Source organism: Pipistrellus hanaki, assembly GCF_964339955.1.
Source record: "Pipistrellus hanaki genome assembly, chromosome: 3".
In the NCBI taxonomy this organism is placed as follows: Eukaryota; Metazoa; Chordata; class Mammalia; order Chiroptera; family Vespertilionidae; genus Pipistrellus; species Pipistrellus hanaki.
In genome coordinates this window covers 182,310,114-182,323,048 of record NC_140505.1, presented here as the reverse complement: position 1 = coordinate 182,323,048, position 12,935 = coordinate 182,310,114, and the positions used below count along the sequence as shown (strand labels likewise).

The 12,935-nt window shown below is 52.7% G+C and overlaps 1 protein-coding gene and 1 long non-coding RNA gene across 3 annotated transcripts in view; one reads left to right on the top strand and one right to left on the bottom strand.

The window, feature by feature from the left end:
• LOC311619005 overlaps positions 1-3,402 on the top strand; it is a 48,356-nt gene extending 44,954 nt beyond the window's left edge. For both annotated transcript variants that reach the window (XR_014794431.1, XR_014794432.1), the window contains exon 3: positions 2,304-3,402. This is a non-coding gene — a long non-coding RNA (uncharacterized lncRNA). The remainder of the gene's footprint in view (positions 1-2,303) is intronic.
• The window catches only part of LOC311618964 (uncharacterized protein), an 84,663-nt gene that overhangs the window by 42,914 nt on the left and 28,814 nt on the right, over positions 1-12,935 (bottom strand). Inside the window, exons 3-11 of the mRNA XM_084876766.1 lie at positions 10,444-10,602; positions 9,385-10,178; positions 8,623-8,722; positions 4,411-4,650; positions 3,988-4,158; positions 3,763-3,897; positions 3,679-3,717; positions 3,575-3,634; positions 3,413-3,502 (exon numbers count right to left, since the gene is read on the bottom strand). Coding sequence (XP_084732892.1) covers positions 3,413-3,502; positions 3,575-3,634; positions 3,679-3,717; positions 3,763-3,897; positions 3,988-4,158; positions 4,411-4,650; positions 8,623-8,722; positions 9,385-10,178; positions 10,444-10,602 — 1,788 coding nt within the window. The remainder of the gene's footprint in view (positions 1-3,412; positions 3,503-3,574; positions 3,635-3,678; positions 3,718-3,762; positions 3,898-3,987; positions 4,159-4,410; positions 4,651-8,622; positions 8,723-9,384; positions 10,179-10,443; positions 10,603-12,935) is intronic.

The following is a 12,935-nucleotide window of genomic DNA, read 5'->3' as shown; positions in this document are numbered from 1 at the left end:
CTAAGTCTGCTTGACAGGTGTCCCACACTCTCCAGATCTGATTTCTCATGGGAGACTTGGCCCTGGCTCCTTAATAAATGCACCACCATCTGCCGGTCACTCAGCCAGAACTCACTCCCCCCTCCCCAACCTCCCCTATAGAGCCTACCACTCCTCCCTCCTCCCCTCCCTCTTCCCTCTCCCCCTCCCCTTCCTCCTCTTCCTCTTTCTCCCTCTACCCTGCCCCCACTCTTCCCCAAACCTGGAAAAAAACACCGCACACCTGGACAGAGGTTATCTCTGAGAGGCGGGGCAGGTGAGACTGACTGCAGGGGCCTGTGGGAGCTGGTTCGGGATCCTGATGGGAGGTTTGGGTTACCAGTTGCACGTGTTTGTCAAACAGCAGCAAATGTGCGCTTTAGACACGCGCCCTGCATTGGATGGAAATTTGACATCAAAGGAACAAGTGCAAATATTGAACTCGTTAAGGACATTCACACTAAGGTATTTTTGGGGAAGTGGCCGGACAGATGACACCCATCGGCAATCTACTTTGAAATGCCACAGAAATAAGATGGGTGGCTGCGTGGAGGGATGGGTAGATGGGGGGAGTCCGCAGCATTATCTTCATTTTTGAAATTGGATTCTCTACATTAGTGCTGTCCAATACAACCATGATGCAAGCCACGCATGTTAGTGAACATTTTCTTTTTTTATTAAATTATTATCTTTGTACATATTTTACTATTGCCCCCCCCCCCGTGAACATTGTCTATAGTCACATTATATTGTATTTAAAGCAGTATGTGATCAACTAAAATTATTACAACGATTAATTAGGTACTTGATATAGTTTTCCTTCCTACGTCTCTAAAGTCTGGTGTGCATTTCACGCTGACAGCACACCTTAGATTGGACTTGCCCCGTTCCCAAGGCTCAATGGCCACAGGACCAGTGGCCGCCACACTGAACAGTCCTGGTCTGCGTGAGCTTGCCTATCAGAGAAAGGAAGGCCAGCTTTGCGCTGGGGTGTTGGTAGCTGAATTGTAACCATGAATTAAGACTATCTCTCCTGAACAGACAGAAAAGGCGGGGTAGGGTGGGTGGGCGGGCGGGAAGAGATCAACCAATGCACTTGTATTGTATGCATATATGCATCACCCATGGACACAGACAGTAAGTTGGCGAAGGCCCAGGGTGGGGGGAGGGGCGGCTGGAGAGGTCAATGGGGGAAAGGGAGGATGTATGTAACACTTTCAACAATAAAGATTAAAAACAAACAAACAAAAAAAGAATACCTCTCCCTCCCTCTAGCTTCCTTGAGAGTCCAAGAAAGGGTTCAGATTGCTGTCTGACGTACTCTCTTTGCCTGTGACCCTGGGCACTGAATGAGCACTGCGACCTTTTGGTTTGCTTTTGGTTGAAAGTCAGATTTTAGACCCAAGAGAGTGACTTATGGGTGACACCACCTTGCATTTCATCACAAACTCAAGGGCCACTGGAAGCTCCTGGCTGGTGAGGGTGGGCTGGGACGAGCCAGAATGATACAAGGAGGCCCCCTGAGGCCACCCACAGCTAGTCAGGTGCTGATGGAACCCCAGCCTCCGCTGGGGTTCTCAGCCATTGTGAGGTTCAGCTTGGTGACTGAGATCCCTAACTTGCTTCTGGTACAGGAGGAGAGGTCGTGAGCAGGACACCTGACCGCCCGAGGTCACAGACCTCAGCCCGGCAGGACAAATCCACTAGCTGCTTGGAAGGTCCCACAAGCTGGCAGAGCCTCAGTGTTGGGCATGGCAGTGGGGGGCACCTGCGAGCGATTGCTCCATTTCCATTGAAATCTGTGCTGCTTCCTCTTCTTAATAAAGCATGCATCACATGGGAGAGTGGACAGCTTCCTCAGAACTCGTGGTCTGCCTGACCACCGTAGGGCCCGGCACCCCCTCGGGGCCCCACTCCCCACAAAAGGGGAGAACAGTGGTGGGTGGAACTGCCCAGAGTGGCTGGGAGAGATGACGGGCTTCCTGTGGTGAGGAGGAGAGACATAGTCAATAGTGGAGATGTGAGGTGAGCATTTGTTCACAGAACCCCAGGTGGAGCAGATGATGCCTCAGAGAAGGAGAGGAGCCATGGGGAGCTTCTTGTGGCTGGAGGCTTGGCAGGGAGGGAGCCAGTAGGAGAGCTGTCCAGGCTGAGTCAGGAAGGGGGAGGGTTCAGGTAGAGGGGAAGGGGCCAAAGGGGGTGGGGCCAGGCAGAGAGGGATGGGTTTGGTGGGGCCAGGCAGAGGGGTGGGGCCAGGCAGAGGGGGATGGGGTGGGTTGGGCCAGGCAGAGGGGTGGGGCCAGGCAGAGGGGGAGGGACCAGGCAGAGGGGTGTGGCCAGGCAGAGGGGGAGGGACCAGGCATAGGGGGAGGGACCAGGCAGAGGAGGAGGGACCAGGCAGAGGGGAAGGTCCAGGCAGTGGGGAGGAACCACACAGAGGGAAGGGCCAGGCAGAGGGGAGGGGCCAGGCAGAGGGGTGTGGCCAGGCAGAGGGGGAGGGACCAGGCACAGGGGGAGGAGGAGCTGGTTCCAGAGCTGCTGCCCCTCCTGGAAGACAGTCTGAGAATGAGAGATAGGCAAGAAGAAGGAGCCTCTCCCACCTCCTTTGCTTTAGGCCCAGGCGTTTTACCAGGGTTTGGGTTTCTGTCGCGGGTTTCCTCCCAGACCCCCTCTGTGAGGGGCACCGCCGTCCGGCCCGCGTCCAGGGGTGGCTCCACTCAGTGACACCGACTTCCTGGCCGAAGACACCATGTGATGGCCAGCAAGACCCTGCCGAGGCAGGGCTCCAGCCCAGGGGAGGAACGAGCAGCCAGGCCCACAGCAAAGAATGTAGCATGGTGCGCTTTCGCCTAGCATGACTTGTTAGCTCTGAACACAGCTTATTACAAACCCCCAGGTGCTCCAGCCCCAGGCAGGTCCTGTTCCAAGTCACCGCAAGGCGGCGTAAACAGACAGACCAGGCCAACTGTAACTGCCTGCACTCAAAATAAACCGACCCCAGGTGCTGTGCAAACCATCAAAAATGTTACTGTACCAGTGGAATTTCCTACAGCTCATACAGCTGCCCTTTCTTTGTTAAGACTTTTAACCAGGCATCCCTGAAACGGGATAAAAGGAGCGTGCTCAGAGTGGGTCTGGGCTCTCGTTGCTCGCTGCTGTGTCAGTTTAGACGTGAGCCCGGACCCGAGTTCATAAGAAAGGCTTCCTAAATTTCGATTTGGCTGACTGGTGGTCGTCATTCGCGGTTCGCGGTCGCCCCACAACATCCGCAGCACAGAAACGCCAGCAAACAGGATCGGAGGCGGGTCTCAGAGCTCTTCCTCTCACGCATCCTTCTGTCCTGAGCTCCAGGCATCAGGCCTGATCCCGAGCGAGCCCCGAGCGCCCCAGCCACCGGTGCCTTCTGTGCCACCGGTGCCGCCTGTCCCGCCTGTGCCACCTGTGCAGCCGGTGCCGCCTGTGCCTTCTGTGCCGCCTGTGCCACCTGTGCAGCCGGTGCCATCTGTGCAGCTGGTGCCATCTGTGCCTCCTGTGCTGCCGGTGCTGGCTGTTCCACCAATGTCGCCTGTGCCGCTGGTGCCTTCTGTGTCGCCGGTGCCACTTGCACCGCTGGTGTCTTCTGTGCGTCTGTGCCGCCTGTGCCACCGGTGCCGCCTGTACCTTCTGTGCCGCCTGTGCCGCCTGTGCCGCCTGTGCCACCTGGGCAATCTGTGCTGCTGGTGCCACCAGTGCCGCCTGTGCCACCTGTGCCATCTGTGCCGCCTGTGCAGCCGGTTCCATCTGTGCCGCCTTTGCCGTCTGTGCTGCCTGTGCTGCCGGTGCCATCTGTGCCTTCTGTTCCTTCTGTGTCATCTGTGCCGCCTGTGCCGCTGGTGCCACCTGTGTCATCTGTGTCTCCTGTGCCGCCGGTGCCGCCTGTGCCACCTGTGCAGCCAGTGCCGCCGGTGCCACCTGTGCCGCCGGTGCCACCTGTGCCGCCTGTGCTGCCTGTGCAGCCGGTGCCATCAGTGCCTTCTGTGCTGCCGGTGCTGGCTGTTCCACCAATGTCGCCTGTGCCACCAGTGCCGCTTGTGTCACCTGTGCCTTCTGTGCCTTCTGTGCCGCCTGTACCGCCGGTGCCGCCTGTGCCGCCGGTGCCGCCTGTGCTGCCGGTGCCATCTGTGCCTTCTGTTCCTTCTGTGCCATCTGTGCAATCTGTGCTGCCGGTGCCATCTGTGTCATCTGTGCAGCCTGTGCCGCCTGTGCCGGCGGTGCCGCCTGTGCCACCTGTGCCGCCTGTGCCGCCGGTGCCATCTGTGCCTTCTGTTCCTTCTGTTCCATCTGTGCAGTCTGTGCTGCTGGTGCCATCTGTGTCATCTGTGCCGCCTGTGCCACCTGTGCTGGCGGTGCCACCTGTGCCACCTGTGCCGCCGGTGCCGCTTGTGCTGCCGGTGCCATCTGTGCCTTCTGTTCCTTCTGTGCCATCTGTGCAGTCTGTGCTGCCGGTGCCATCTGTGTCATCTGTGCTGCCTGTGCCACCGGTGCCGCTGATGCCACCTGTGCCTTCTGTGTCTGTGTCTCTTGTGCTGCCTGTGCCACCGGCCACGTGATCCTGGGGAGCGTGTGTGTTCGGAGCCTCGCGGAGCTCCCGCACTGAGAGACCAGAGAAAAGGCTTCAGGGAGCTGTCACTCACCGCTGAGCTCAGAAAAAGGTAAAGCAAGGAGCAGAGAGCAACCAAAGCTGAAAACACACCAGCCAGGCGGGGTCACCGCTGCTCAGCGCCCCGGCTGGCAGGCCTGGCAGGTGTTGTCCAAAACGTTGATGTGTCTTTCCCTCCCCCTGTCCCCTCCTTCCCAAGTTCCCGCAGCTGTTTCACTGATGTGATGGGGGGAGGGGGGCGGGGACGGGGAGGGGGGACTCCTCCTGCCCCTTCTTGAGCTCATTCTTCATTTGCGGATTCCCCGCTCAGAGAGTCTCCTCTCAGAAAAGAGTTCTAACAACCCCGCAGCAGCTTTTGGGGATAAACCACCTTCTCATCCTGCCACCACCGACAATCAGAAATCTGAACCCACCTAAGTGTTTCTGAAAGGGAAGGTGCATCTAGTGCATCATGTGGTCGTCTAGCCCAGTGGTCGGCAAACTCATGAGTCCACAGAGCCAACTATCAACAGGACAACGATTGACATTTCTTTGGAGAGCCACATTTTTTTTAAACTTAAACTTCTTCTAATGCCACTTCTTCAAAACAGACTCGCCCAGGCCGTGGCATTTTGTGGAAGAGCCACACTCAAGGGGCCAAAGAGCTTCATGTGGCTTGGGAGCCGCAGTTTGCCGACCTTGGTTCTAGCTTCTTGCTTTCTCCCCAGTCCCAGACCCTTTAGGTCCCAGCAGCGCCCAGACAAAGGCTGGTGGCCAATCAGAGTGGGCCTCTGGACTCCTGGCCCGCCTCTTTCCAGGTGGGAGGGGCGTCTCTGGGGGAGCTGGGGCCCTCTTGCCTGCCTGCAGGTGGAGGAAGTCTGGGAAATGAAGCCCTAGGCTTGATGGCATGACTGCTATCCTCTGGCTCTGACACACTGGAAGCCCACTTGTTCCCCTGAGCCTTTTAAGTGGAGGCTAAAAGTTGAAATAAAGAGGGTAGCCGGAGACCGGGATGGCAGGACATGGGCTTTTTTGGAGAGAAGGGTACCGCTGCCAGCTGCTTCCAGAGAGAGAGAGAGAGCACTGAAGAGAGTGAGGGCCAGGGTACAAGCACCTTTAAGAATAGGGGGCGGGTCTGAGGGCACTCAGCACACGCTGATTGGTGGCTTCATGTAAGGCCTATGATGAGGGACCTAGGGACTTAGAAATGGGTTGCTTAGGGTATTTGGCAGGTGCTGATGGGTGATTCAGAGCTCAGAAATGTCTGGCTGCAGGTGGGGTTTACAGCTGTCCTGATAGGAAGGGAGGACCTATCAGAGGCCAGTTTGAGTTGGTTTGGACAGAGTGCAGACTAACACATGTCTAATGAAAAGACTGCACGCACCGGCAAGAGAATATTTTACAACCTAAAACCGCAGTGTTCATAAGAGCCAGGTGGAACACTGAACGGGAGAAAATATGGCGGAGGGAAAGCAGCACGAGGAAAAATCATAGATCTGCAGGCGAAGGAGAGCGCCCAGAACGAGAAAACACAGTGGTTTCAGGAAGAAAAAAACACAAAAAACACCTATGTTCTAACACAGCCTGAGGGAGGTCCCCAGCAGGCAGGCTCATGACAGCCACAGAAGCCAGTAAGCATGTTAGCACCCACACCCTGTTTTTATTTTATTTTTCTAAGTTCTGGAATAAAATTAAAAAAAAGTGTATTTAATGGCAATGCACTGCTTTCAAGAGAGCAGCTAACAAGCTTATGTAGGTGAGCGGGGAAGGCAGGAAGATGTACACAGTCCCTAAGGAGGTCAGAAGGAGGCCTGGAACCGGGGTGGGGGGTAAGGGCTGGGGGGGATGGTCTTGGGGACGACAGGGCCTCTCCCTTCCCAGATGGAATCTAGTGGAGCAGGTTCCAGTTCTTCTGTGTGCAGACAAAGTATCCTATCAAGGGATTGCTGCGGTTGCTGCTGGAGGGGGAGGGGGAGGGGGGGAGACAGCCTGTGAGTTGATGAGGAAGGAACCACACTGCAAACCCTGGTGAAGGATCATCTAAACGGAGCCCCTCGAAAAAGGAGCTGGAGCTGCCATGTGCCTCAGCCCTTTGCAGTGTTAAAGGGGCCTCGGCGAACTTGTATGGAAAAAAAACCTGCTTGCAGCGATCAGCAGACAGCAGTCACTGTGACACCTGAACGGGTTACCACCGGACAGAGGACCACCGGACTGGGAATTAAATAACATTGCTTAGAATTAGCTTCCCTATGGGATGTCCTCTGCCCCAGTGGAAATGCCTGGGAAACGTGGGCTTCGGGGCACAGACTTCTTCTCGTGAGCCCTTGTCCGACAAAGTTTGAAGAATAAACTCGTGGACAAAAAGGCTTCTTTAATTTAAAAAAAAAAAAATGTGGAAGTTTATCAGAAGCATATATTGATAGATCCTCCCTTACTTCAGTTGATGGACAGACATAAACCCCACCTGCGGCCAGACATTCCTGAGCTCTGAACCACCCATCAGCACCTGCCAAATACCCTAAGCCCCCATTCCTAAGTCCCTAGGTCCCTAATCAATCACTGTGTGCTGAGTGCCCTAAGCCCCGCCCCCTATCCTTAAAGTTGCTTGTAAGCCCCTCACTCCCTCTCTTCTGCACATCTCCATGGAAGCAGCCGGCAGGGGTATCCTTCCCTCCAATAAAGCCTGTGTGTCTTCTCTATTTAATCTATCATATACAAACGCCATGGGGGGGGGGGTCCCCTAAAGGGGTCCCCCTTGGGAGAGGCCCCCAAATGGGAAAAATCTGTGCACGTTCTCTCTCTCTCTCTCTCTCTCTCTCTCTCTCTCTCTCTCTCTCTCTCTTTCTTTCTCTCTCTCTCCAATGGGGAAAAAAAAAATCTACATCCAAAAATCTAAAATCTGTAAACTGCCTGGTGTCCTGTGTCTCCACTTTATAAATGCTATAGTTCTTGGTGTGACCCTGACCCTTTCTCATTGGGCCTCTTCCCCATTTTCAGACCCTGTGCTCTCCTGATTGGTCTCTCTTTTGTTTCAAAGTCCAAAGCTCACGTGGTGCCCAGTTCTTCTCTCCCCCTCATCATGCAACCCTCTCTATCTCCTGTGAAAGTATGGTCCCCTCTTTCCAGTATCAATTGTGGACATTTCTCTCTCCTCCGCGAAAGTAGGTTTCCTCCATCCCAGTACCCTGTGACTTTCCTTTATCCCCTTCTCCAGCGGCATTTCTCTGTCCTTCACATTCCGCCTTACCTGCTCAGGTTGGAGTGGCTTGGATCTCCTTTAGGGCTCTCTCTCTCAGTCGTCTTGGCCAAGGGAAGTGTTATTACCCAGGTGGGTCTCCCAGCTGCTCAGGTCAGGGCTGCGTCTGATCCACCTTACAATTGCCTTCATTGCTCAGGCCAGAGGGATACCTCTGTCCTTCCCATATGCATCCTCCCCCGGGGACCCTCTGTATTCCCTAAGCCTGCCTGTGTGGTCCCTAGAATCCCTTTCGCCTTCCTCCGATTGGTGTAATTGTTCTCCTCCCCTGGCTCAGGATGCCCCTGGCCTCTGTCTCCTAATCAGAATATTACTTGGGCTTCCGCCTGAATTCATGATTCCTCAAGAGCTATCCTTCCTGGTCCCAAATACACAATAGTTCCCCCCTCTCCCCCCTTCCGAAGGCCTTTTTGTTTTCTGGTGACACCTTTCCCATCAGGGACCCTACTGTCTTCATCAGCACTGGGAGAGAGTGCGCTGGGACTGAGGAAGCCATGAGTTAGATCCCCCCCCCCCTCCCTGCAGGAACGAGGGGCAATGAAGACGGAGGAGAGAGGACAGGTTCACCTTCACAACACTCACCAGCTGACGGTGCCCGGACCCCCAGAGCACAGGAAGGAATCCGCTGGCAAGGCCACAGGCATTTTCTCTGCCGCCCCACCCCGCCCATCTAGGCCAGGCCCCTTTGATTCCTCTCAGAGATGAGCCTCTGGCTGAGCCTCTGCCTCACCTGTGGCCCGGGGGCCTGCTTCACCTTGCTTGGCTGGGGGCTGAGGCAGAATTGCAATGGCTTCTTCTTCCTTGGAAGATGAGTTCCTAAGGCTTCTTTCCTGCAAGAGTTTATGTAAAGAAACACAACCGTCCATCTCAGGAGTGCTCTGGGGACGAGGCGGGCAGAGACAGGCAGAGCCGGGCCAGCTCTGAAGGCCGGCTCCCAGCTTCATCCTGACCTGCTCCACCTGGGAGAGAGGGGCAGGTTACAGGAGCTCCCTGTCCCAGCCAGCCAGGGCCACCGTGACAGAAAACCCCGTGTGATCTCTCATCGCTCTGGAGGCTGCGGGGCCCAGACCAAGGTTCAGGCCAACAGGGTCTCTGGTCAGGGATCATAACACCTCCTCCCTTCCCGGCCCCCACCCCCCCCCCCCGCCCCATGACCTCATTCAACCCCAACCCCTCCCCAAAGCAGCATCTCCAAACAGTCTCCAGAGCGATGTGTCTTAGGTGGACGAATTTCCATCCCCAGCACCCACTATGGCTCAGTGTCCTGTTTGTACAACCAGTAAGGCCCTCTTCCCAGGCCAGGAGCCTGGAGAGACATCAAGGGAGACACAGAGGCACGGCCGGGCCTGTCCAGGCTGGGCACCCTCATCATCTCCAGGAGCCCTCGTCCGAGGGGCAGCCATGCAAACTGCACACTCTGGCTTCCTTCACACCCTCCTCTAACCCTGGGTGCCCATGAGGCCTAGTCCCTCTCCCCTCCCTCCAGCCTCACCTGCAGGTGCTCATAGAGCTGGGTGAGTACTGCCAGCTTTCTCTCCCACTCCTCAGCCTGGGCCCTCAGCTGGTCTGCCACCTCGGTCCTGGCTCCCTCCTTCAGCTGCTTCCAGTCCTTCGAGAGGCTGCTCATGTCCATGCTGAGGAAGAGGCCAGCCAAGGCGCCATGCTTCAAGAAAGCTTTAGTCCCCATCGCCAGCGGGGTGCCTCTGAAGGCCCTCCTCACAATCCTGGTCGTCCGGGCCGAGGCTTGGCCAGTGAGGAGGAGATTCTCTGCGGCCTCAGCCAGGAGCGGGTAGGCTCTGACTAACTCCAAGGCCCGCATGTTGTTCTCAATGTTCTCCATGGTTTTCCCAACGTTATGTACAGTCCTTCCCGCCCCCATGATACAGCTCACAGCCTCCTTGACCTTTTGGCCAGAGTCAGACACTTCGCGGCTGACCTGAGCTTGGGCTTGTTTATTGTGACAGTATTCCAAAACGCTGGTCGCCAAGCTGGCGGCCCCGGCTACTGCCCCCAAGCCTTGTCCAGCAGCAGAAAGCATCAGGCTTCCTCCGGCTGTGACCGGGGCGAGGGCCAGCCCTAGGAGGCTCATGGTCCCGGAGACCACAGCGATGGAGTTGGTCACCAGGTTGGTCTCGGTGAATTTTTTGTGGTTTTCGTCGATGTCGTCTGCGATGGCACGTTGCTTTTTGATGACTGCTTCTAGTTCCACTTTCATCATGGGGAACTCTTTCAGAAATATTAATTCTTCAGGGGACAGTTTGCCATCTTGTTGTTCTACATCTTCACCTGGAGGAATGTCATCATCATCCAAGATACAGAACAGGTTTCCTGTGACTGCCCCCAGGCAGCACTCACCCCACCCCGTGGGGAACCACTGTTCTGACTTCTAGAGCCACTCATTAGTTTGCCTATTTTTGAACTTCATATAAATGTTTCAGGTATCAGCAGTTTTAAAAAATGTTTGGGGGACTTCCTGGAAGATGGCGACCAGGTAAACACTTGTATGGGCTGCCTCCCACAACCATATCAGTCCTGCAACGGGGGATCTTACCTGAGAACTGAAAGGACCACAGCTGTGGGGCCTCGACCAGCGCGGACTGGTGGATTCCACAGAAAGGTTGGATTTTGCTGGGGATAACGCGGGGTGTCTTTGTCCCAAGGAAAGCTAAAGCGGCACCTGCGGCAACCCCTGCGGCAGCCACTGCGGCCACTGGGGTGGCAGAGACAAAAGCGCGTGCTGAGACCCCGGAAATCTGCGTCCACAGAAGCCCCCCACTGTTGGGTCTGGTGTGATTCGAGAGAGTGGACGGGGGTCCCCAAGGTTGCTACTAGTGGGGTTCTCTAGGGAGCAACCCATTCTGATCCGACACGGTGGAAGAACATAGGAGTTGGAAAGCAGTCTGTAAGTGCGCGCAGACTAGCCCATCGGGCACCTAGGCTGGTTCCCCTGCAACACTTTGCTTCTGATTACAAAGGAGAGATCACCCAGATTGGCTGACCTTAAGAGAAAGCAGGGGGAAACTGCTTTTCTGGAAACTGAGAAGCAGAGCAGGGAGAAATCATCCAGGATTCAGGTCCAAGGCAAAAAAAAAAAAATAAACAACAAAAAAACAAACAAACCGGTATTGAGTGCCATAGAAAAAGAAGGCTAGAGCACCCAAAAAGATGGGACATCAATCCACATAGACTGCCACCTAGGGTCTGGAGTACAAACTGACTGTGTTTATTATTAGTTTTATTTGATCAAAAACCAAGAAAATAAGGAATTGCCACTGAGGTGCAGCAGAACGCAGGAAACTGCAATACAGTCTGGACTGAGAAACGAGTGTATCAAATAGAATGACAGAAGTGAATGGCCTTCACAACTGCACACTTTCTTTGCTAAATTTATTTTTTATTTTAATTATTTTTTAATTTTCATTTTTTGCATCTTTTACTTAAGAAACAATTTTTCCCCCTTTTTCCTCACTAGATTTTAACTTTTTAACTATTACATTTTTAGGGTCAACAAGCATTTTTACTACTGCTATTTTAATTTTTTTTAAGTGCCATTTTATTTTCTCTTTATTTTACATTGGAATTACTGTTCTTCATTTTATTTTCATTTCTCCTTTAACATTGTTTAACCCTATCTCAACATGACCTTTACACCATCACTCTCTTCCTAACCTTCCCCATTTTGCTATCCTGTTTATCTTAACCCTTTCCTGTTTTAGATTTCCTTACTCTTTCTGTATCCCCCCTGCTAGAATTTCTACCCTACTTATATATCTAATTTCCAATCCCCATTGCCAGGTGCATACACACCCCTCTCTGAGCTGTATTAACTAGCAAAAAAAAAAAAAAAAAAAAAAAAAAAAATTGTTTTCCTCACTGTTCTTTTGATGCTGTTTGGGGGAATGATGACTATATTGTATTTTTATGCTTTTTAGTGCGAGTATTTTGCTTATTCTTTTGTTGTTGCTGTTGCCTGGTATTTTCTTATTTGATTGATTTTTGTTTGTTGTTATTTTATTACTTCTGTTTTCCCTTCCTGTGCTGGAAATTAGGGGGTGTTGTAGATTGTATTATTCTCCAGGTACTGCTGACAGCATTTGTTGGGGTTAGTGGTTGTTCAATTGAAATTCTCTCCCCATATATATAGTTTATTCCCCTTTTATCTCTTACTCTCTCTCTCTCTCTCTCTCTCTCTCTCTCTCTCTCTCTCTTTCTTCTCCCTGTTACCCAAATTCATTTTGACACTTTTTTCCTACCTTTTTCTTCTGCTCCATCCCTCTTCTCTTTTTACTCTTCTTCTTTCTCTCCTATTCCCTAATTTGCCTTTCCCTAGTAGTTACCTTTATTGGAGGTTATTAATATTGCAAATACATTTCTGTTCAGTGCCTTGTGTGTTGTACCTGGTTGTGTTGTATTTTGTGCTTTAAATCAACGCAGAAAGAGAAATCAATGCAGGAAAGAGACATCCTGAAAAGAGAGACCATGGGGAGACAAAGAAACAGCCCACAAATGAAAGAAAAACATGAATCACCAGAAAAGGAAGTAAACGAGTTAGAGACAAGCAACCTACCAGAGCAAGAATTCAGAGTAACGATCATAAGATGGCTAAAAAGAATGGAAGACAAATTTGACAATATGTGTAAGACCCAACAGGAAATGAAGAAAAACCAAGAGGAAATGAAGATGACCCAAGAAGAAATGAAAAATGACATCGCTACTATGAAGAACTCAATAGAAAGCATCAAGAGCAGACTAAAAGAAGCAGAGGACTGCATCAGTGAGCTAGAAGACAAGATGGAAAAAAATACCCAATTAGAGCAGCTTCTAGAAAAAACGATTAAAAAGCAGGAGGAGAGCCTACGGGTGCTTTGGGACAATGCAAAACAAAACAATATTTGAATAATAGGGGTTCTGGAAAGAAAGGAAACTGAGGTAGACATGGAAAATGTATTTGAAGAAATAATGACAGAAAACTTTCCCGAGATAGAGAAGAAAAAACCCACACAAATCCAAGATGCTTGCAGAGTCCCAAGCAAAATGAATCCC